The sequence below is a fragment of the Alexandromys fortis genome, unplaced genomic scaffold (assembly GCF_014885135.2).
Source record: "Alexandromys fortis isolate MF-2015 unplaced genomic scaffold, M_Fortis_MF-2015_v1.1 scaffold_16, whole genome shotgun sequence".
Lineage (NCBI taxonomy): Eukaryota > Metazoa > Chordata > Mammalia > Rodentia > Cricetidae > Alexandromys > Alexandromys fortis.
In genome coordinates, this window is record NW_026067893.1 from 6,813,809 (window position 1) to 6,838,476 (window position 24,668).

Here is a 24,668-nt window from a genome sequence, read left to right on the forward strand (position 1 = left end):
TGGAAACTCAAGAAACTCTCCTCTATTAGAGCCACTGCACTCCAGCTACTGCAGCAGCACTCTCTGAGAACAACTGGCCAGCAGCCTACATCAGTAAGTGTAGGCAGACCTATTACAGAATTAGCCCCTGCTCTCTGCCCCAAGCATGCAAGATCACACATGCATGTGTACTTAACACACAAACACAAAAGCTTAATGATGACAAAAGTCAAAGTTGTTTGGTATTATATTACACAACTGTAGGAACTCTTCAATGACTCCAGAGTTAAAGCCCCCAATAAAAATAACCAGACTTTCAAACATAAGCTTTAAAAGAACCTTAAAACGCAACCATAAGGTACTGGGACAGGAATCTGCTGTGTCCCTACACTGAGGTCAGGGTGGGATGAAAGGGTGAAGACAAAGTCCCGCTAGGGTCACCCGCTAAGGCGGCGGTTTCACTGATGCTATGTGATGTATGGCATCTAGCCATGATTTGCATTTCCAGAGATTTCTACACCTCCATCTTCTCCTCTCTGAGCCTATAAACTTTAGTAGTAGTTTTTCTAAGACTCTTCACAAAACAAAATTCAAAGCTTACAGTTTTCAGACTTAAAAAGAACAAACAAAAATGTATATAAAACATGTTTGGTTACAGCTAAGTCTTTAACTTGCTACACTACTGCCTTATTAAGGGGAAAAGCCCTTATCAACTCTTTATATTATATCCTAGTGGTACAAAATATAATTCCTTAAAGAGAAAACAGTCCTACAGTAAGTGTCTGTTCTTCATCACGTGAAGCAAAGAAAGCCACTGCCAAGTACAGGAAAGCATTTAGACCTTAAGTCTAGAAAGTCTGAGTTCACACTTTGCCAATACAAGGCACTAGTCATGAGAACTTGAAGGTTCACTAAATAATCTCCAATTTTCTTGTGTTTCTAGTGATAATATCTACACTGAAATAACATTTACTAACATCCTGGTAAACATCTACACTGTATAAAATTAGCTCCCTCCAAATAGTAGTCCTGTCCACAGTTGCAAGAGAACAAGGAAGCTTAAACTCTTAAGTAGACAAGTACAGTTCTTGGCCTCCAGTCACTTCAAGAAAGACACTACTTCATTTTCCTGACAGCAGAATCACACACACACACACACACACACACACACACACACACACACACAAACTATCTTAGCTCCCCAACTATCTCATTCAGTATTTTACAATGAGAAAGTACCTTGATGGACAAAGATCTCGGACTTGTTTGGAAATGATTCCAGCCTGAAAACATTCCTCCACAAATCTCTCCAGCACAGAGTATGAGTGTGGAACATCCAGATTGATATCTGGAATTTCATTGTAAATTCTCTCATAACCCTAGAACAAAATTACAATTGTTAACCCTGCATAAAAATGATGATGTCATGAAACAACCCACCACTGTATTATAAACTGATGCAGTGCAAATTGGCAAAACAAGTCAATAACTGAACCTTGAATATAAAGTATATTTGCTTTCTTTAAAACGTCTCTAAAGAACACCAGGCAAATGTCAGACAATGAGCAAATTCCCTGACTATCTACTTCTCAATCTACATTTACTATCTTGTATATAAGATAAATAGTTTCACCATTTAAAAAACATGTACAACTTAAATAGGAAAAGAAATATCATTTAAATGCTTTTGTATCTCACAAACTGAACAATCATACTTTTAAAAAAGACTGAAGTGTTATCTAAGTTTCACATCCAAAAAATTTAAAAAGTCAAAATCTCAGGCATAATACTACAATACACTAAAAGAAACCTTCATTAACAATTCATAACCTTTATACAATCATATAGTTGAAGTATTATTTAAAATAATGTCATACATACTCTTTTCATTTGGTCTATGGTAATGGTAGAAGACTTCCACAAGGATTGTAATAAATCTAAGATCATCTTGAATGCACTTTCTCTAGTTGACTCTAAAACCATTACAATGGCCTAAAAATTGAACAAAAAGAGTAAATTAATTTTTAACAGTTCATGAGAAACTGCTCCTAAAAATGTATCAGATCTCTCCTCTAACATGTAGTGATTGTGTTTTTTGTAATGATTATATAAACATAAATTTTAGAATTTTTAAGGAAAAAAAGCTTTGTATTATTAAATAAAACATTGGTCACTGTGATATAAGAGCAACTAAAAATCATCTTGGGGGGCTAGAGAGATAGCTCAGCAGTTAAGAGCACTGACTGCTCTTCTAGAGGACCTGGGTTCGATTCCCAGCACCCACATGGCAGCTCACAACTGTCTGTAATTCACTCATACACAGACACACATGCAGGCAAAACACCAATACACATAAAATAAAAATAAATCTTTAAGAAAAAAAGGAAAGACAATCCTCTTGGGTATGAAAATGTACTCTTACTTCATACACAAGCTCGTGGTGAAAATGAGGTACTTCCAGTTCCTTAAGGCAGTGTTCAGCTTCAGAGATGTCTCCAGAGAGTAAGTACTCTTTAAGTAGCATATCAATCTGTTATATTTAAAAGTTGCAATGTTAGAATTCCTAATTTTTAAAAGCTGTGTGCTTACCTAAATTATTTACATTCACACCAATATTAGATATAGGGATTTGACAGGGTGGTGTCATAATATTTAATTTTTCATAATTGAAGAATTTTTTCATAATTAAAAAATAAACTTCCAGGCTTTGAATGGCTCATTGGTTTTCTAAGGAATGACTGGTATCCACAAGCAGGTTTTATAATGTAGATGCCCTGCCTTAGAACTATAATGTTTCAATATATCCTATTAAAAATAAGGGATTTGCCAGGCAGTGGTGGCTCCTTTAATCCCAGCACTCTGGAGGCAAAAGCAGGCAGATCTCTCTGAGTTTAAGGCCGGCCTGGTGAGTTCCAGGACAGCCAGGGCTGTTAAACAGAGAAATTCTGTCTCAAAAAACAGGATAGATGAATGAATGACTAGATGGAGTGATTTAGGGGCTGGAGAGACAGATCAGCAATTAAGAGCATGCAGAGGACCAGACTATCTCTGACCACCCATTACCAGCAGCTCACAACAACTTGCAACTTCAGCTCCTAGGATCCCACAACTCTGTCCTCCATAGGCATCTAACTTAAGTGCACATACCCACACATACATATAATTAAAATAAATCTTTGAAAAGGACAAAGGGTTAAATACCACTAGAGGGCACTAACATAAAGTCCCATTACTTTTTGGAATGCCATCAAGTATCAGGGTGGTCTAAATGCAATTGAGAATCAAAAAGTAAGAGATACTGGGACATTACTACAAGAACAAATATTTCCAGTTTCTCTTCTCTCTAGAATTGAGAATTTGAAACTCAGTATCTCAAAACATTTAGTGAGGGTGGAGAGACGGTTCAGTGTTTAAAAGCACAATGGTTGTTCTTCTGGAGGACCCAAGTTCAATTCCCAGCACCCACATGGTGGCTAGCCACCATCTACGACTATTCGCTGCCCTCTTCTGGCCTCTGAGAGCACTGCACACATGTGGTATACAGACTCTATACAGGCCAAACACCCAAACACATTAGAATATTACATTAAAAAATTAACACCTTCAGTAATTGAGCTTCAGTCATAGCAAAAGAGACAGTATCATTTCTGGCTCTAGAAAAAGACTGGTAATTTTTTTTTCAGCAAAAGAGCTTTTCAAATAAAAAATAATGTTCTTTACAAATTTTCTGGGAAAAGCACTTGTTTCTAATGACACTAAGTGTATTTTGACTCGGTGAATACAAGAATGAAGACCAAAGTTCAAAGCCCCACACTCACATAAAAATAATAATAAAGCCAGGCATGATCGTGCATAAATATGATTCCAGCACCGCTGGGCAGAGACTAAGGGATTGCAGAAGCTCACTAGCCAGTAAGTCAAGAAAAAATATCAAGCTTCTAGTTGAGTGAGAGACTCTGTCTCAAGGCAAGGCAATGGAGAGTAACGGAGGAAGATGCCTGATGCCCAAGTATGTGCACAGGCACAAAAACTTGTACCTCATATGCATGAGTGCACCACCATAATACCAGACACACATTATACACATACACAAAGTATTTAATACAAACATACATATTACATACTCAACATATTTTATACCAATACTTAATATTTCAATTACGTTTACTAAAAACTACACGCTGTGTGTTGTTTAAGTTGTATTTGCTATGCCACTGAGAAAGTGGACATGGGGCTGAGGAGACCAGCGCAGTGGCTAACAGCACTTGCAACTCTTGTGTGGGGCTGGGTTCAGTTCCCAGAACCCACGCAATAGCTCACAACTGCCACAGCTTAGTTCCAGGGGATGCAAAGGACTCTCTGGCACACATGCACATACACACACACATACATGCTACACATAAAGATTTACACATACAGAGAAGCAGGCACACACACATATACAGAAATATATTTTAAAAAATAAAAATTTACTTGAACCTTGCTTCCATTTAAATGAGTACCCAAAATAATGTAAATTTCAAATTCATATACTGTTATTTCCAATCTCCTTTTAACTGAAAGATAATTCACATAGTCTAAGAGTTTGTCAATTTCTCAAAATATCACCTTCAGAGAGTATTATCATCTTAACGATATTGTCTTATAATCCATAAATGTGGCATATCCTTCAATGTTTTCAGTTTTTAGTGTATAAAACTTGAATTTCCTTTAATTTTGTCATATTCTAATTTTATGCTTTTATAAACAGCCACACTTTCATTTGTTATTCTTTCAATCCTAATGTATAAAGAACTGAATTTCATGTATTGACCTTATTATCATGCAAATTTGCTAAGCTACGGGTTAAGTTTGGCTTTTTTGAGTTTCTCTGTAGATTCCCCTGAATTCTCCAATCTATGTATCATTCATCTGGGAATAGAGCTGGTTTGACATCTTCCTGTCCAGTTAGGATGCTCTTTATTACATTTCCTTGCCTAATATCCCTGGGATATTCATATTTTAACTTTTCTTATAACTCTTCAAATTTTTAAAAGACAATGCAGTCATGACCTGACATATCTAATCTAACCTATGTAAAAAGCAAAAAAATGATCAACACTGTAACTACCCATTTGAGCTAGCTCCTTACCACTTAAACTAGAGATATAAAAAAGACTGAGGGTCGAGGACCAGCTCAGCCAATTAAGTTCTTGTCATGCAAGTTTGATGACCTTTACTTTGATCCTCGTAACCCACATAAATACACTGCACATGACATGCTTGTAATCTCAACATCAGAAACAGAGACAAGGAGACCTGTGGCTCACTATCCAGCCAGCCTAACTATGGTTAGCATGAATTGTAATTGGTCTTAATAAATATTTTAAAGCCCAGAGTCAGATATGAAAGAGTAAAAGCTGAAAGATCAGAGAAGCAAACAGCCAACCACTAGAATTCTTACCTCTACCAATGCTCAGACCAAAGGGGCAATTCTGCTCTCAGACTGCCTCCGACTGCGTCCTCAGACTGTTTCAGACTATTTCAGACTGCATCCTCAGACTTTGTCCTCAGACTGCACTGAGCTCCTGTCTCCTCCCCTCCCCGGCCTTGTACTCCTCTCTCTACCCAGCCATATCCCTTCCTGTCTCCACCTCCCTAGTGTTAAAATTAAAGGCGTGTGACTCCCAAGTACTGGGAATAAAGCTGTGAGCCACCACTATCTGGCTCTGTTTCCCTTTTAGACTGGATCAATTTCGCATAGCCCAGGATGGCCTTGAACTCAGAGATCAGTCTGCCTGTCTCCTGAGTGCTGGCTTTAAAGACGTATGCCACCAATGCCTGGCCTCTATGGCTAATTAGTGGCTTAGCTCTGCACTCTGATCTTCAGGCAAGCTTTATTTGTTAGATTACAAACAAAATATCACTACAGCTATGTCATAAGTAAGGTCCCAGTGAAGACTCTGTCTCAAAAAGCAAGGTGACATTTCCTAAAAAATGAGACCTAATTTTGACCTCTGAACTAAAACACACACAAGACACACATGAATACACACACACACACACACACATACAAACTAATTGAAAATCAAACTTAAAAAGAATATACTAAAAAAAAATTACTTAAACTACAAATCTTCTAACTGCAGGTCTCAAAATATGTAGTCAGACACTTACATTTTTCCAGTTGTTAAAGAGACAATCCATAGGAAGCAAATCTTGCATTTTAATGAAATAACCCAACTATTAATTTTCCTTAGCAAATGTAGTGAACATCCTTATAAATATCTACCACTCTGATCGGCTCTAATAGTAATGATCCCTAACTTGTAATCTCAGACTACCTAAATTGCTTATATATAATATTTATTGAACAATTTAAAAATAGAGTTTTAAGTAGGTGGTGAAGGTGCACGCCTCAATCCCAGCACTCGGGAAGCAGAGGCAGGCAGATCTCTGTGAGTTCGAGGCCAGCCTGGTCTACAGACAGAATTCCAGAATAGGCTATAAAGCTACAGAGAAACCCTGTCTCAAAAAACAAAAACAAAAAGGCATTTTAAGTTAAAACTAAATACAATTATAAAACAAGATTTTAGGCATTCCCCAGATATTCACAGACAGGTTCCTTATAGTTATTCCTTCCTTAGATGTTCACAGACAACATTCTTAACATTCACGAAAGGCCTCTTAATAGTCACGCCATTAAGTCACAAAACAGGGAATAATAGCAACTATGCAATTATTTTCTCTTTTGTAGATTATTCCATTTTTTTTTACTTGCAGGTATACAATCACAATGAATTCTCACCCACAAAAAATGCCATTTAGTAGTTGTCTTACTGTTTTCTCTTTCAAAGGACACATATAAGTTGAAAACAATGCTTATCAGGTACCTCTTTAACAAGGTGATTGACAGACTGCTGCCCGCCTCCAGATCCCCACACGCTGTCTTTGCGCTTTCCACCTTTAGACATACTCAGAAGCACAGTAGCTTTATCCAAAGCAGCTCTACCAAAGAGACGAGAAAAAAGAAAAGTAGAAAATTACAGATAGGCTGAGGTTTACTGAATTATCAATAGTTTGCAAAAGTGTCTATGTATTGACAACATTTGTGTAACAAAAAAATGTAATTTGGGGGAATAACTTTTCAAATTAAAATTAGTTAGCAAAATATTTCACATTCTTATGTTCCTTTACATCCATTTCTCATCAAGAATGACCAAAATACAGGACAAAACTACTGATCTATCACCAAAACCAAACATTTCACATATAACTTTATATAGATTCACATCTTCCCACCCACGAAAGTCATTCCACTAGGACCTGACGTAGGAAAATTAGTATCTATATCTGGAAAACCTGAGACATGGCTGTCTAAACCAACATCTCCAGGAAGCTTAAAAAAGTAAAACACCATGTTTGGCTTATAATTCACTAAATCAAAGAACAAAAGTGAAAAGCACATATTCTAAGAAAAGGTTTCTACAGAATTCTAAACAAGGCTCACTAAGTAGATCTTACTAAAACATGAAATGACTTCAGGAATCAGACCCAGAGGTATCCTGATCAATATACACTCAACACTTTCATTTTACAAGTAGGGAAATTGAGGTCCAAAGAAGGATAACTTGAAATGAGGGAACCTAATAAATTAGCTCAGAACTTTTGCATTTTATTACTGTCCTCTTCCTGTTATTCCATGTCAACAATCTTTTAACAACAATGAGCAAATAAATGACAACATGTTCAAAACATCTGATTAATGCGAGTATCACTGTAGAACTGCCTGTTTTGAAATTCTAAGAAGCAAAACTTAATCTACTTACCTAGCCTGTACACAATCTACAGTTCCTTTGTAACTATCAATATAGGTATTACATAAAATTCCATCTCCAACAGCTCTGGCAATGAACTGGCCCACCAACTATAATAAGAAAGAGAACTATGTAAAAAAAATCCAAAATAAACCTTTATTAGACCACAGTTTTGAAATGGATAAATGACAGAAACTAGCTGAACTACACAACAGATAAAATACATGCTGGGTTATGCAAAAGCAACGTTTGTCACGTATGAAGTATACTCCTTTACATTAACCTTCAAGTTAATGCCGCCGAGATCGAAACCAACATCTGTTTAGCTCTCTACTTAATCCTCAATACTTTTTACACTGCCTCATTCTAAACATGTTACCAATAATATCTGTTAAAATGACTTAGTCAAGAAAAAAACACTCTTCATTTCTTAAATAAAATAGCCCAGAATGTTTTTTCAACCACTTATGAAACGTATCTTGTGGAGGAAAGTTATGCACAGATGTTCATTTGAAAGTATGACCACAGCATTATTTACTACAGAAACTGGAAATGACTTCAGGGTCTGACAATGATGGCATGGGTAAGCAGTGCACACAGACCAAAGTACACTGTGGGGTAATAGAAAAAGATATTTGATACATCTTGTAAGAAAAATCAAATCTAAAAAACAATTAATGTGTCACAATCCATTTCCTAATTAAGTTTAAAAGATATTGATAAATAACCAAGAAACTAGAAAAAAAATGTTAATAGGTTTTTGTGGGGATTTTTTGTTCCAGTTTTTCTTCTATAATTACTAATTATAAATTTCTATAATTAATATAACTTAGATGTCATCTTTAAATGTGTATATAAAAAGAAGATAGAAAATAAGTCTATTTCATTTAGAAACTCGTTATAAATTGAATTTTATGCAGATGTTAATAAACAGCAATTGCATGTTTTTAAAGTGACAAAAGGGAGGTTATGATTTATTCTGTTTCAACAAATACTACTGAAGTAAGTCAATTGTCACTATTAGAGAAACATGTATTTTAAAAACTCTTGGTAAAATAGTGTACATGTAATAAAAATGTATGAGCAGAAAATTCATGTATTATATATGTCTAAAAACGATGCACACGTGGGTGGGAAAGAGGTCAGACATAAAACTTAATTTCAAGACTGTTTGGAAATCAGCAGAAAGGCTGAGTAGGTTACAGCCCAGTGATAAAGCACTTGCCTAGCAGTGGGTACCCTTGGTTTAATAGATAGTAATAAAAATGTAAACAAAGGTGGGGGGGACATGAAGATGTGCATAGCTATTTTTGGGGGTCTTAAGCAATACAGGTCATTGCCTTCTAGTTATTAAAACTGCCAGGACAGTTTATTATTTCTACTACCAAAAGCACAGAAGGAAAGGACAGTAAATGAAAAGAGAAACGCACAAACCTGTGGTGCTCTAGGAGTGTCCAATGCTAATTCAGGCAGATCCTTCAACAACTTATCAAACGACTTCTCCACATCATTTGTGCTCATTACTGTACCACAAAGGTCAGAAAGTAGCTTTGATGTCATTTCTCGATGACTGGCCTTCCCCTCCAATGCTAAGGACACTGCCAACACCGGCACTCCACTTTTCATTTCACCAAGGTTTAAATCTCTTAACATTTCCTATTTAAAAGAATGAAAATAATTACCCGTCACTACAGTTCGGTAAAATTTTAGTTTTGTAGTCATGCTTTTTACCTATCATTATACCATCCTTTTTTAGAAATATCAAAATAGTCATATTTAACAGGTTTACATCAGTAATATTGATATAACTTTTAAGTGTCTGAACATCAGTCCATTTAGACTGTGAAGAACACTGAAAACAGCTCATTCAACTACCTAATTAACTAAACCTCTGCTTTACAATCTATTACTATTATTTCTACAAATACTTGAATTGTGGAGAAATCCATTTTATATTACAGTCTGTTTACATATTCTACTTTAAAGTTTTCTCTTGAAGACTATGTTTCATAGTACAAGCTCTTCCTCTCAATACAATGTTCAACTGTCATTCCCTTTACTTGACTGATCTGCAGGAGGCAGGACATGGACCACACATTTCTCCTCATGGTGTATGTTATGTAATGGTTTTCTCCAAGACTGAAACATTATCTTCAGGCAAGGGAATCTCTCTTAACAAGAAAGTAAATCTCTCAAAAAAACTTCAGAAAGTACCTGAAACTGACAAGACTCACTAGGTCTTTCCAATCTTACCAGAGGTCTTTTCCTACCAGAGTAAACAAAACGAATCTACAAAGAGGATGTTCAGCAAGACCAGAGCAGCTGCCTGGGAGCAGCAGAAACCAGATGAGCTGCCTACCAGAGATTTAGACCAACTGAGACACCTGCTTAAAGGTTGTGCAGTATGCTCCAGGTTCCCAGTTTTGTGAGTTGTCACCCATACTGGAGTAGAATTTGGCTATATAGACATCTTAAGAGTCATTTCTGCTCCTGCAAGGAACCCTTTTCCTTTAAGTAGCCCCAATAAACCTCAGTGATTCACCAAGTTGTAGTTTGGTGTATCTGTACTTTGGTCTGTTTTAGGTTCCCTTTCTGGAGTGAGTACATGTGTATTGTACATCCCTGGAAGTTTTGTCACAAAAAGAACATGACAACCAAAGATGAGTTGGAGAGAACTGAGTACATGGTCCCGACTACAAATAGTGTAACTGGCCCCTATCATCTCATTGGGAGTGACATTATTAAAAGTGGTCATGGCGTCCCTTCACAGCAAAAAAAACCCTAACACAGAAGTTGGGGTATTGCTGTGATAGGCCTGATCATGTATTTGGAGGAGTCTGGACTTTGGTACTTGGGATTTAGAAAGCAGTGGAATGCTTTAAGCGCTGCTTAGTGAGCCATACTAGCATGGAAGACAGAGGTGCTAAGAGTTATTTGAACTGTTGGGAGTTTCGTATGTTGCCTAGAGATCGTTCTTGTGATATTTTGGTGGGGGAAAAAGTGGCTACCTTTTGCCCTTGTCCAAAGAGTCTGCCTGAGGCTAGACTGAAGAGTTCTGGATTAATTCCGTTGGTAGAAGAAATCTCAAAACAGTCTAGTATAGACTCTGTCATATGGATATTAGTGCTAACTCTAATGAAGATTTGTAATGAAAAGGGGAAAGCTGAATAGGTTAAATAACAAAATGTAAATTTAAAGGCAAAAAAAAAATACCAGGAAGTGGAATGAAGCTAAGTCCTATGTTCAAGGAGATAAACAGATTAAAAAATGAAATAAAGTAAGTGGTGACCTCAGGGCAAGCACCCACCCAACTAAGTTTCCAACTTGTGGAAGGAAAGAAACTAAAGAAAAAGAGCTGGTATACAGGCTGCACACATTAATCCCAGCACTCAGAAGGCGGAGAGGCTGGTAATCTCTGTTCCAGGACAGGCAAGGTTAGGCAGTAAAGAAAACTATGGAAAACAGAAAACTGGTGAAGATGTAATTGAAAGATTGCTGAGTCTGAGGCCAGCTTGGTCTAGAGATCCATTTTCAGGAGAGTCAAGCTTTGATATTGAAGGACAGAATGTTGGTGATGATGTAATTCAATGAGTAAGCAGTACGCAGCAGAACTTGACAGCTCTGGCCAAATGGTTCTAGCTTTAGAGTTAAACACAGAAGAAACGGGTTATGAAAGGGGGGTCTCTGAATGTAGACCTAGCAGATAGGCCATTACATCAAGCTGTGAAATTGGCACCCAAGATATTAGATGACAGAGGGATACATGTCAAGGAGATCTGCTAAGAGGGAATGGACCACAGCCCAAGAGAAAGAAGTACGTTGTAGGCCCAAAAAAAAAAAAAAAAAAAATACTGACGGGAGTTAAGAGACCTGAATTTGAGGAGCATTTTAATGTGAGACATGGAGACACACAGTTTGAAGTTTGCCCAGTTGGTCTTCAGTCTTGCGTCAGTCCAGTGTTTTCTCCTTGCTAGGCTCCCTTCCATGTTCTGGAGTGAGAATGAATACCCTGTGCCATTACAGGTTGAAAGTATGTGATCTGCTTTATTTTGATTTTTATAGGTGATGATAGTTAAGAGAATGCATGAATCTCAGAAGTAACTTTGAACTTTGGACTTTTAAGTACTGTTGAGACTGTGACAGACTACGGAGACTTTTGAAGTTTAATTAAATGCATTTTGCATTATGATACTGTCACAAGTTTATGTAGGTCAGGGAGTGGAATGTGGTAGTTTGAATGTAATTGGTCCCATAATCTCATGAGTGGCACTATTAGGAAGTGTGGCTTTGTTGAGGTGGGTATGGCCTTGTTGGAAGAAGTGTGTCACTGTAGGGGCGGGTGGTTTCCTATGTCCTGGATATGGCTCAGTGTATCAGTCAACTTCCTGTTGCCTGCAAGATGTAGCACTCTCAGCTCCAGCACCAAAGCTGCCTGCGTACAACCATGCTACCCATCATGATAATGGACTGAAGCTGTGAGCTGAAAGCAAGCCACCCCAATTAAATGTTCCCTTTATAAGGGCTGCCATGGTCATGGTGTCTCTTCACAGCAATAAAAATCCTAATGAGGACAGAGATCAAGGCATGCAGCCGAGGCTGAGAAGCCTGAGAGAGAGACCATCAGCAAAGGAAACTCCAATAGTCATCCTTTCCTTTAAGCATGTGTTAGTGTGCTTGTGTGCTATGGTTGTGCAAGAGGTTGCATGGTTTTTGCTATGGGTAATGAGACATAAAACTAAGCTGAGCCATTAGGAATGTCTGTGGAGAAATACCAGGATGACAGTCTTTCTTTATGGTATGGGGTGGCATGCTTGTTTGATGAGTGGGGTCCACCATGGGGATATGGAGATGCTCTAAAACCAGTTAAAAAGTTGCAACAGGAGCCAGGTGGTGATGGTGCACACCTTTAATCCCACACCTGGGAAACAGAGGCAGGCAGAGCTTTGTGAGTTTGAGGCCAGCCTGGTCTAGAGTGAGTTCCAATGCAGCAAGGGCTACACAGAGAAATCCTTTCTCAAAAAACTTTAAAAAGTTGTAACAGGTTCTCAACTTGTGAGGTGCTACCCCTTTGGTGTCATATATCAGATCTCCTGCATATCAGATATTTATATTATGATTCATAACTAACAAAATTACAGTTATGAAATAGCAACAAAGTGATTTTAAAGTTGGGGTCACCATGCAATATGAGGAACTGTAGTAAGGGGCCACAGCATTAGGAATCTTGAGAAGCACTGGGTTAGAGGAAATATTTGCAGTCTTTAAGATTAGCACACAAGGGTCAAGATTGTCAGCAAGCAGCAGCAGAGGTTTCCTGGCCACACCTGAAGATGGTGGCCAAGCAAGAATGTGGATGTGCAAAGAACAATTACAACAAGAAAGAGAGATGTGGCTAGCATCCTCTGTGTTTGCCTCTAATTTGGCTAAGAAATCAAACAAGAGGATGGGACTGAGGTGCTGGCTTGCCATTTTGTAAGGTTTGGGGTGAGAACGAAGAGAAAGAACAAGTTAGATCTGTACTCAAAAGCCTTTCCTCAGATCCAAGACCTTGGAACCCATGGAAGAGCCAAAGTGAAAAGAAATCATGGTAAAAGCAACAGAATATCCCCCCCCCCCCCGCAAGCCAAACCTTCAAAACCTCAAAAAAGGAAAATCCATGATCCAGAATATGGTCCAAGGCAAGAAACTAGGATGATCAGAAAATACTCAGTGCCTGAACTGCTGGAATTAAGACTTTTAAACAAGCAACGAAAGAGCTTGCCAGAGCCTGGATTGTGAGGCTGTGGGTCACAGGAGTGGATGTGTTCAGTCTGAGACAGGAACACTGAGTGATATAACTTCCCATCCCTCCTTAAAGCCAAGGCTGCATGACCTGAGACAGTGTGAGGGACGTCAGCCCCTAGAGAACTTACGGAGCCATTAGGAACTTAGTTATCTTCACCTAAAGTCCCCATAAATATCAGGGGCTGGAAGACCACAGAAGGAGAGGCAGATGCTATCAAGGGCACTAGGAATAAGGAGCTGTGTTTGAACCCCAGTTCACTGGGCCAGACAGAACCATGTTCACAGAGGAGTTAATGACCTTGAGGCCCGTGTTGCACTTTAGTGGCTCTGCTTGAGCCCTTTGGCGGGACAAGATCTTTCTACAGTGGGAAGAGCTTTGACGGATCTCAGTGACTTAGACCAGCATATAAAGTGCCTCTGTGAAGTGAGAGCGCAACTAAGAGGAGATGGGGGGGAGGGGACAGAGGGAGAGGTGATCTGGGTCACTGGAAGACCACTGTGACAAGACTTGAGTGGAGCTGGAGTTCCTAGGGGACAAGTGATAGAAGCCAAACTGTGCTCAGGGGTTTCTGGATGGCTGCAGAGCCTGAGGAGCAAGCAGTTCACAGAAGACACCGTGCAGAGCAGTAAGGTGAAGACCATCAGTCCTGTCCCAGGGGTGGGTAATTACCCCATCAGACTAAGGAGGGCACATTTCCCTCAAGCAAAAGGTTGTGCTAGAGGTGGAGATTGTTTGCCCAACCAGGAACTCCCCCAGCAACCAGATATGGTGGATGGAGTGGCAACAGCTACAGTTACAGCCACTGTGCCAACCCAGGGCCATTCTGACCCAGGGAGCCCATAGGTACAGCAGGGGAAAGTAGGGTCCCATTCACTTTTAGCCATGCGAGGGTTTGAGCAGATTAAGTCAGGCCCACTGAGCTCATCATGTTTGGAGAAATGCAGGTAGGCTGCATGGAAGAACTCCAAAATATGGAAATGCAATGGTTCAGAGAAAATGGAGCGAATTAAGTTAGTGCCTCAATCATGCTTTTTACCCAACCTACATCTGTGGAGGAAGCGTCTGCTGGAACCTTTCTGTGCTGCATCGCACTGTTTGTGTTTGACCTTAGTGTCTTCTTAGCTGTGAATTTCTGGACCACCTGACACTTCTGATAGCAGATGACAACAGACTTTCAGGGTGCTTCACCAGGGTTGTCTGTGTACTCTCCTCTGCTATAGGCTGGTGGTTTGTGATGTTGCCTTGCCCTGCCAATCCTCTGAAAAATGTTTCATTACACAGATGACATAATGCTAGCTTCTGAGTGTTTTGCAGATTAAGAAATGCACCTAAGTGACATACAAGGGCCAGGCACATCTATAGCAATGAGGATGGGAGACCAATCCACAGGCACAAGGGCCAGGCACAGCTGTAAAATTCTTGGGAGTATTATGGTCTAGTCAGGTAGACTAGATAGCTGACAATGTTACTGTCGAAATCCTACAACAGACTGTGCCTATAAATGTAAAAGAGGTACAGGCACGGGGTGGGGGCTCTTTGGATATTGGATTTTTATGTCCCCTCTTGCCCATTACTTGATAATGAAAGAAGTTATATGGGATTGGCATAGAAAGGCTCAGGTGGCTTTTGCAAGGGGTAAGATCTTTGAGGGACAGGTTCAATAGCTATGTGTCCACTAACCCAGTGTCCCTTCCTGTTAGAAATCACCAGGAGTTCAGAAGGCTGGAGTTCAGAAGGCTATATAGTTGGGGGCTATGGCAAAAGCAACCCAAGCAAACAGTTCCAATAGGGCTTTGGTCTCAGTCATGGGAAGGAACAGAAGCTCAGTGCACAACACCAGAAGAGCAACTATGAGGGTATATAAAGTATTGTACCAGGCAGATCTATTACTGGTTCAATTCAGTGACTTAAAAACAGCCTGCCCCATAAAGGGCTAGAGTAAAGACCTCCTGGCCAAACCCCTTTCTGGTGTGGCACAGAATAAAACTTCACAAAGGTAGCAAGCACACTTAAAACAGTGAGGTGTGGTGTATCCAAGCCCCATCACCAGTGCCATGCAGGCTGTTCTAAGACTAGTGTGCCTTGAGTCACTGAGTATCCCCAAGTAACTAAACCAACAGCTAAAAAGTTTAAATACAAATGGTACCCTATGAATAGGAAATGGCAGGCCCAGAAGTCATAAGGTTATTGACTGAAAATCTCAGTGCCAGGGATGGAGCACCACCTTTTGAGCTGTTGGCCAGGAAAGCCCATGAGGTCCTACAAATCCTAAAACCTATTGCTACTGCAGCTGGTTATATGACCCTATTGCTGAAGACCACGCATGTGCATGCTTTGACTATGTATACAGGACATAGAAACGGTAAGATGGGGTTGACTGGAACCCCACCCTACTGGACGGGTTTCACAGTGCCTGTCAGAAGGGACCATGCAGGCTGCTGGTGGTGAACTGTCAGCAACATTCCTGCTTGACTACACCAAGATACTAAACAGGATGTTCTGTGTATGCAATAGGGTCCCGACTATCATAGCTAAGAAACAGTTTCCCAAACTAAATTCAAGGCCTATGCCACAAAAGGGAGTTCATGTCTGGAATATAGGCTTCATCAGAACCTATAAACACATAAGAAAAATTATTTGAGGAAAAAACTACATTCTTTTTATTTTCCTGTGGAAGCCCTATGTGGCCCAGACTGGCCTCAAACTCAAACCACCTTCCCCTTAGCAGTACTCCAATTTTAGGCATAAAGCACCATGCCCCATACAGTCCATTCTTGATTAAGAAATCTGCCCATATAAGACAAAAACTTATCCAGAGTCATCAGTATCACTCCAGCTGCATTTCCTCGTCAGTGTTTGCGATCCCTGTGATGTGGAACCTACCGCGACCTCATTCGTGTCTCCGTGCTCAAAGTACTCCTGTATGATCGGTGTCAGCGTCTTCTCAAACGCAGTCTCATCCAGAGGCAGAACCACAGTTTCGTAAACACAGTTCTCCTGGAGAAGGGGGATTATAAGTTAAATATTCAGGTAAGTAGACACTATCATTTCAGCCAGTTAGTGATCACAGGTGGACAGGACAAACCAGCTTCCTGTCCTAATCACTTACAGTCCGCATGCCGCTGCTTTCACAAAAGTTCAGTAAGCTGTTCTTACAAGTGAAAAGCCAAGAAACCTTACCGACGTTGAGTATGAAAGTAACTGACGCCTACCTGGTCATCATCGTAGTTTGGGTCTCTCACATCCACCTCCTCCACATCATACACCTGACCAGGTGTGCCCCAGACACCCTTGCCTCCTGCACCACCTGCAAGTTGTTGATAGTTTACACATGTTAACTGAAACCTGAAATAACTTCAATGTGAGAATTCTTATGCTAAGCATTTTCCAGTTAAGAGCTACACTGGAAACTCCTATTTAGACCACTTTTTCAACAGCAGGTTATCTATCATCTATTTCCAAAAGCATCAAGTTGAAATAACTTGGTTAGAAACTACCAAGGCAGATTCTTTAAAATATTTTTTTAGATTTGAAAGAAACAGCAATGCCTCAGACCTCACACAAACTGACACCGTAAGGAAGCTCTAAGTGCTGGCATTCCTTAGAACCAGAAAGAGCAATAAAACCTCAACCTATGATTCCACAAAGAACCATAATGACCACCATCAAATGCTTTAAGTCTAACACTCTTCCACATAAGTACACAAACTATACTTCGAATTAACAGTATGTTAACAAATAATTGCTATTTAAAAATTAACAACACTGACAACTATTTCTTTTCTGTATACAAACCAAAGAGTAAACTTCAACTCTCCAAGATAAGATGCTTTTCCATATCAAATGTGACAATTGTATAAGGCCAAATTTGTCTAAAATATACTTTTTAAGTTTTCACTCTGTACTCGGAATATAATCCTTGGAATATAGCAGACCAGAATCAGATAACTATCATTCTGATACAAATGATTGTGAAACTATTCACAAAAGTAATTTCTGAAAGACTACTATAGTATATGTTGTATAGTCCACATAGTTCTATATTTATCTTCCTCTCTTCCCCTTAACAAAAGTTTCACATAATCATCTTTTTGTCTTGACGTTAGTTCTAGGTTCACTAATAGAAGACGCTGAAATCCAATCTCCGTGTTTCACACCCCCCACACTTTACAAGCATGTTCATTGCCAGACCCATTTAAATTATCAGGGTCTTAATTAAGTGTATAAATTGAAGCTCACATCATTCAAAATTCAGTCCAATATCCAAATTCCACCAAAATCCTACTACAGACAGATGCTGGCAGACCCTCATCCAACAAATGTTAAACATCTATCAGTGTTCTTGGCACTGGATACACCAGTGAAATACATCAATCCACTCCACCATTCAAACAGCAAAGCTAAAGAGAACTCAGACCCAGAACCACAAATATGCTACGAAATGTATTATAGTTACTACTTTTAATAATAAACCAAAATTAGATTCAATTGATAAGTTATGATTAACCTGACTATTTTCATAGGGTGTATAAAATTCCTAACTAAAAGCATTAATGTGTACTATATTTTGCTAGGGGGAAAAGCTCTATATCAAAAAAAAAAAAAAGAAAGAAAAGGACTCAACCTTAAGAAAAAGTAATTCCGGGCCTTCAGCTCCACTACAAACACATAAGCAACCTGTAAACCTTACAACTGTCTGTATTTCAGTCCTCTTTAGCACAAGGAACTCCTAGCACAGGAACTGGGTTTTTTCCACATTGTTTCTGTGCACAGCACACACTAACCTTTCTTTGGCAGCCCCCTTCCTTTCCCAGATCTGGACCGCCTATCTAGCAACCTTCCTTTTGGACTGGTGGGCACAGTTACTCCGCTTCTGATTGCTTCACTTCCGTTATCACTGACTGAATCGCCTCTGCCAGAGTCCCGCGAGGAGTTTTTCCGTAGCCGTCGTTTTGCCTTAGCATTAATTCTAGCTTCGTTAATAGAAGATGCGGAAATCCAATTTCCATTTATTTCATTCTTTATTTCCTCAGTGCCAGCATTTTCTTCATCACCAGAAAAGAGAGAGTCGCTTAAATTATCAGGATCTTAAAAGAGAAAACAAAGACAGCAAACTAAGTATGTCCAACATCCACTGTTAGTCAGGTACAATTTAATCTGATTACTACCCATGAAATTAACATTCTGTAGTTAGTAGTAGTCATATATTAGCAATTTCACATGGCTTAATCTAATAAAGGACAAATATGATTCTTTTCCCATTACCAAGGAAACACAGGAAATGACTAAATTTTAATTAATAAGGTTTTCTGAAAAGAAGGAACCTCACATCTGAATAATAAAATCTATGTTAGTAAAGATCATAAACTGTAGAACCAAGAGCATGAAAATAGAGTAAAACAAAGAATATTGAGACAGTGGAGATAAACTACACAAAATATCTATTACACTTGTTAGGCTCTCTACCGGTCACTCTAAGTTCAGCAATTTATACAAATGAGGAAACCAAGGTTTAGAATGCATTTAAAATCACCACCCAAACATTCCCTGTTCAGTTACAAATACTTAAAAACATTAATAACTCCCAAAAAAAGTAATATATACCTGACAAGTATGTAATCCCACTTAATTGTTGAACTGACAGCCTTCAACATAACAACAGAATGAATATTATTAAATCATCATCTCCAACTCTTACTTCCCCAAATTTCTATCTACGAAAAGTTCTCAGCCTATACAAGTTGGAAAATTAGCAACTAAAATCATCCCTACTGTTCCCTTTCTTGGAAGTTATTTAATTACTAATCTTCGATCTGAAAGGTGACTGAATTCATTCTGCTACAGCAGCTCTGTTCACAAAGGATAACTCGGTCAGAGCCACAGCACCCAAACTGTCAGGTGCCTGACCATAATTATGATGTGTAAAATAGATATGTATGACTTTAATGTGTTTGTGATAGTTTAAAAATCAGTGAATCAATCTCTAAAAACTCTATTTGTATTTAATCCTTTTAATTCTTAACAAAAAAAAGTACAGCTGTTAGTAAGAAAATGCTATGTCTCAGCTTCTGCAGGACATTCTCTGAACAGACCGCTTTTCTAAAGCAGGCCCTTATTGAAACGCGATCTCTAATGAAGTGTGAAGCCTTCACTACGCATCATCACGTTAATGGACACGCTGCTGGAACTGCACCATATTCACGGCTGACCAACTCAGCTATGATATCTTTTTTCCTTTCAAAACTCTTCCCTAGGCTTTGCTCTTTTTGGAGAGCTAGGGTATCTTTAGCATGGATAAGGACGTACTTTAAAGTCTTACTATCATTTTTTTCACATAAACTATGGAATAGTTCCAAGTCTGCTCAGACAGGGTTCGGAGTATTACTCACCAGCAGGGTTTATATTCAGGATCTGCTCATTTTCTACATCCATTTTTCCTTAATTTCACTTGCACTGATTATACAAAAATTATGAAATGGAAGTCCTCCTTTAAAATCTATGTTTAAAAAGGAAAAGAAAAAGTTTCACCATCTTCTAATCTGACATAATAAAGGTAAATTCAACTTACCTGAATACAATGAAGGAAAAAAATGCCATAAGGTTGCTCTACTTTCGCTGGGCAGTGGTGGCACACGCTTTAATCCCAGCACTTGGGAGGCAGAGGCAGGTGGATCTCTGTGAGTTCGAGGCCACCCTGCTCTACAAGAGCTAGTTCCAGGACAGGTACCAAAAACTACAGAGAAACTCTGTCTCAAAAATCAAAAAAAAGAAGTTGCTTTACTTTAAAATATAATCTAATTAACACTTAGTACCAAATTTCTCCACAAGCTTTTCTGAGACAGAAAAAAAGAGAAAAACCTGAGATTAAAACACATCAGATTTCAGTATGTGTCAATGAGTCCCTTAAACTGGAGTTAAAAACTATTACAACACATGCTTCTTTCCATTAAAGAAATACATACACACCAAATCTCTTAAGACACACACACACACACACACACACGCACACACACACGCACACCCTGTATGCTGTGCCAATGCTGTGCCACAGGTGGCCACAAGAGGGCACAAGAGGGCACTAGATCCTCCAGAGCTGGACATTCAGGGAGCTGTGAGCTGACTGATGTGGGTGCTGGGAACTGGACTTGGGTCCTTTGGAAGAACACTATTTACTCTTAACCCATGTTCCATCTCTCCAGCCCACATTTAATATACAGTCTTAAAATTAATCATACATTTACATATAGGAACATTAGTATTGGAATAGTTCTCTAACAATAACTTAAATTTATTCTAAAATATAAACAACAGTTGTGGCTAGTCAAGAACATCGCATCGCACGTGTTGGTCTTTCACACCATAAACTATCTGAAAGCAGAAGCAGCTGCCATTTCACGTGTCGCTTTATGAGGCACTGAGACAGGGAGACATTTAAGTAACCTTTTCTATTATGACATTTATTTGTAATTTATTTTTAGTGTATCGTTTTTACAATCTAAAACTTTCATTTAAAAAGAAAAGCCTGCTTTAGTAACAAAAGCCAGACATGGTAAAACAAATCCACAGCACAGCATCCTGGAAGCACGAGCCAGGAGAGTCGGGAGGATAAAGCCTACACAGGAAACTGTTTTAGGGGAGGTGGTAGCGTGTGCATGAGCCCTCCAAGTTTATGCTTTTTCTCCAAAACATGTATTAACTTGTGACACAAAAATAACACCTTATGCTGAAGTGATGCCGTAATTGTTAGGCTACACCAAGGCTAACCATACCGCTAAAAAACACAACACAGTGAAAATATCATCCTCTAATTCTATTCAGAATAAACTGACAAGTGCATCGAAGGGATCACTTCCCCAATACCTTAATTTCAAACATCTTAGGAATTTAGATAAAATGAATTTTAAAATGGATATGTGGAGATTCATATAGCTATAGGACAAATATAGTCTGGAAATGCAAACATTTAGTACTTTCCACGGCTGAAAACGCCGTCTTCCACTTCCTCTCAGGGCACGAATGGCATGTTATACGAAATCTGTCATGCATGGTGTGGTTTCATTTAAAGCTACACTGCGAAGTTTCTTTTCATTCTTTACACAAGGACAACCTTTGAGAAAATGCCTTCTGCAGCATCCACCCAGTAAAGGACTAAGCTTGTGAGTGTTGCCTATCGAACCCTATCTAATTCAAAATGAGTTCTATGTGCATTACTTCATGCACTTCGTGTGTTCACTCTGCAGGAAGAGCAGGGGATCTGTGCAAGGAGAAAGCAGCACAGCGCAGGCAGCACTAGCAGAATCCGGACCAGTGACTGCAGTACAAGAACTCACCATGCCCTACAGGAAAGGTCCGGGTTAACAACAACAAAAAAAGTTTATGACAGCCTAGACTTGCTACACCAACTGCTTTCGAAACACTGAAAATAATTAATCTATGATACAGAAAACAGCTATGGAAATACCTATCACAAATAATAAACTGTTTATTAATTATAACCAAAAAAAATTTCCTTCTCCAGATCAGGATCCCAGCCACAACCCATAGCAGCACCGCTGTTCTGAAGGGCAGTATGTTCCAATATCTTCAGATTGGAAGGGTTTTTTTTTTCAACTTAATCCTTAAAATGCTTACCTCAAACTTTAAAAAAAAAAAAAAAAAAAAACTAAACTCCACTTGCTCCACACTAACATACAGAATCATTTCCCATGAGGAAAACAAGCATGCATGCAGTTAGAAAAATTAAGGCTGAAATTAACTGTTCTCCAGTGTGTTCCCTAAATAACCCATAAATTATTCTGGCAGTTTTGGAAATGAAGTTTAAACTGTACGTTAACTAGAAAATTACTTTAATTCTTCTCTGAGATACAATCACCGAATTAGCAACTTACAATCACCTAAAAGCACTCTACCACAGTACTGCAAAAGCAATTGCTATAGAAAATAGCAGCGTACATTCATTTTTGTAGTCCTAACAAGTATTTTTCTCTTAACATTACCACACTAGACAAACTAACCGAATCACAATTCAAAGATGCCGCCAGATGTATGTATAACTCAGTAGCAAGCACTTTATGGGTTTAAGTGACAATATGGATAGATATGCTAAAACCTCTTTTTTTTTTTTTTAAGGAATGCGGGCTTTCCCAAAGCCTCAGATTCTTAAGCCATGGAGAATGTCACAACTGTGAATATACCAATATGTTTTCAAAGCACCTGTAGGCCTCACACCCACCACTCGCCCAGGCCCATAGCTGCATTTGAATCCTAAGGTGACGACAGTGGCTGGCTACCCAGCCCGCTCCCAGGAGGGCGTGGGGGAAGATTTGGGAGGACCTACGTCTGCTGTTTTGAGGTTCGAGGGAACCCTCCTTGTACATTACAGCACTGGACAGACAGAGGCAGCGGACGCAGCATGCCTTCACAGAAAGGGGGCTCTCTTCTCGGCTTTGTTTTCTCTAGCTTGTAATCTTTTTCGTTTTTAGGGACCCTGTGCCGGATAGCCGACGAGGAGGGGTTGGCGCAGGGCCCGGCGGGCGGCTGTCCGCGTCCCGAGCCCGCACGCAGGACCCCCACCCTCCGGCAGCACCGGGCAGGGCAGGCCGCGGCGGCCAGGCCCGGGAGGAGGCCTCCGAGCCCCCAGCCGACCTCAGTCCGGTCCACACACACCTCCCCTACCCGTCCCGTCGCCCGCGTCCAACTGCAGCGGGACGGGCACCTGATGGAGGCTGCTCTCGGCCGCGAGCGCCCGCGCGGTCGCCCAGCCGCCGGGGAAGGCAGGGGCCGCCGAAGAGGGGGCGGGCCCCGCGCTGAAGCCTCGGAGACCGAACCCCGGGCGTTGGGCGAGCGCGCCCGGGCCTGAGGGCTTCGTGGCGGCTGCAGACCCGGGCCCGTCGCCCCCGACTGCCGCGGCGAGGCCTCCACGCCCCCTCCCCCTCCCAACGTGCGGCGGCCTCGTCCACAGACCGAGGGCGAGCGGGAGGAGGACGCCGCCGGCAGCCCGCGCGTGCGAGCCGCGCCCACCGTACTGACCTCCTCCGGCCGCCGCCGCCGCCGCCGCCGCCGCCGCCGCCACCGCTCGCCCGGGTCTCCGACCCACCGGACTCCGCTCCTCAGCCTCCGCCGCAGCCGCCTCGGAGCGCCTCTGGCCCCTCTCGCTCTGTTTGTTTTTGTTTCGTTCTACCCAGTAACACGGGGGCGACAGCGTGGCGTCTATTGGCCGAGACAAGGGGGTCCGGGAGCCAATCGTGGCGGCGAAGCTGCGGCCGAGGCGGAGACGGAGGGAAGTGAAACGTGGAAAGTTGGGGCGGGGCGCTGGGGGGAGGGGGCGGGGCACCGACGGTCGGCGCATGCGCCCCGGGCTCGGGAGCCGCTCAGCGGTGAGGTGGGGGGGGGGCGCTGAGGCCGGAATTGGGGATGGGGTGCGGCTCGGTGACCCGGCCGACTCGGACCCTCAGTTCCTGGTCGCGCAGGAAAGCCAGCCTCTACTTCTGTCACCGGCCCTCGCTCCACGCGTGGCCTACTGTACGTCCACGTGCTCAGAAGTTTTCTCATTGCAAAGGCCTAAGCCCTTTGAGATAAAAATCGTTCCCATTCCCTTTGCTATCCAGCCAGCCACTGTGGTTCTTGCATTCTGGATTTCAAGGCTGGGTTTCTCAACCGTGGCTACAGTTTCCATATGAAACGGCCTTCTACAGCTGTCTTGTGTGACTTTTCTTTCTGGCTGCCATCTCTATGGCTCTCATTTTGTCTGGGTGGTTATATCCTGAGACTGGGCAGTATCTTAGGCTCTCCCTGTGACCTTGTAAAGGACTGACCTGCTTTTCTCTGGCCACGTTTACCTATAGTCTGAATGGCAATAACAGAATTAGTCTTTTCAGAACTGAACTGTCTCCTTGCTCAGTAGCAACCACCATCCCCTAAATTAGGCCTTACTGCCCAGTCTCTGGCCTGGTGTTATATAATGCTAACACACACATACACACACACACTCCTTCACATGCATCCCACTGCCTCCCTGGGGTATCTGCTTCCCAGCAGACATCCTACAACCCACAAGGTGACCTACAGGATTTGAGGCCATATCTCCCACACCCTGCCTAGGCCATGGA

General features: G+C 40.8%; 1 protein-coding gene across 3 annotated transcripts in view; it reads right to left on the bottom strand.

The window, feature by feature from the left end:
• Pdcd4 (programmed cell death 4) overlaps positions 1 to 23,734 on the bottom strand; it is a 34,923-nt gene extending 11,189 nt beyond the window's left edge. For all 3 annotated transcript variants that reach the window (XM_050147524.1, XM_050147515.1, XM_050147509.1), the window contains exons 1-11: positions 23,590 to 23,734; positions 19,950 to 20,056; positions 18,345 to 18,647; positions 16,773 to 16,867; positions 16,444 to 16,557; positions 9,210 to 9,431; positions 7,788 to 7,885; positions 6,852 to 6,966; positions 2,402 to 2,509; positions 1,861 to 1,971; positions 1,219 to 1,358 (exon numbers count right to left, since the gene is read on the bottom strand). In XM_050147524.1, the coding sequence (XP_050003481.1) occupies positions 1,219 to 1,358; positions 1,861 to 1,971; positions 2,402 to 2,509; positions 6,852 to 6,966; positions 7,788 to 7,885; positions 9,210 to 9,431; positions 16,444 to 16,557; positions 16,773 to 16,867; positions 18,345 to 18,647; positions 19,950 to 19,992 (1,349 nt within the window). In that variant the 5' untranslated portion in view covers positions 19,993 to 20,056; positions 23,590 to 23,734. The remainder of the gene's footprint in view (positions 1 to 1,218; positions 1,359 to 1,860; positions 1,972 to 2,401; positions 2,510 to 6,851; positions 6,967 to 7,787; positions 7,886 to 9,209; positions 9,432 to 16,443; positions 16,558 to 16,772; positions 16,868 to 18,344; positions 18,648 to 19,949; positions 20,057 to 23,589) is intronic.
• Positions 23,735 to 24,668: the final 934 nt, after the last annotated feature.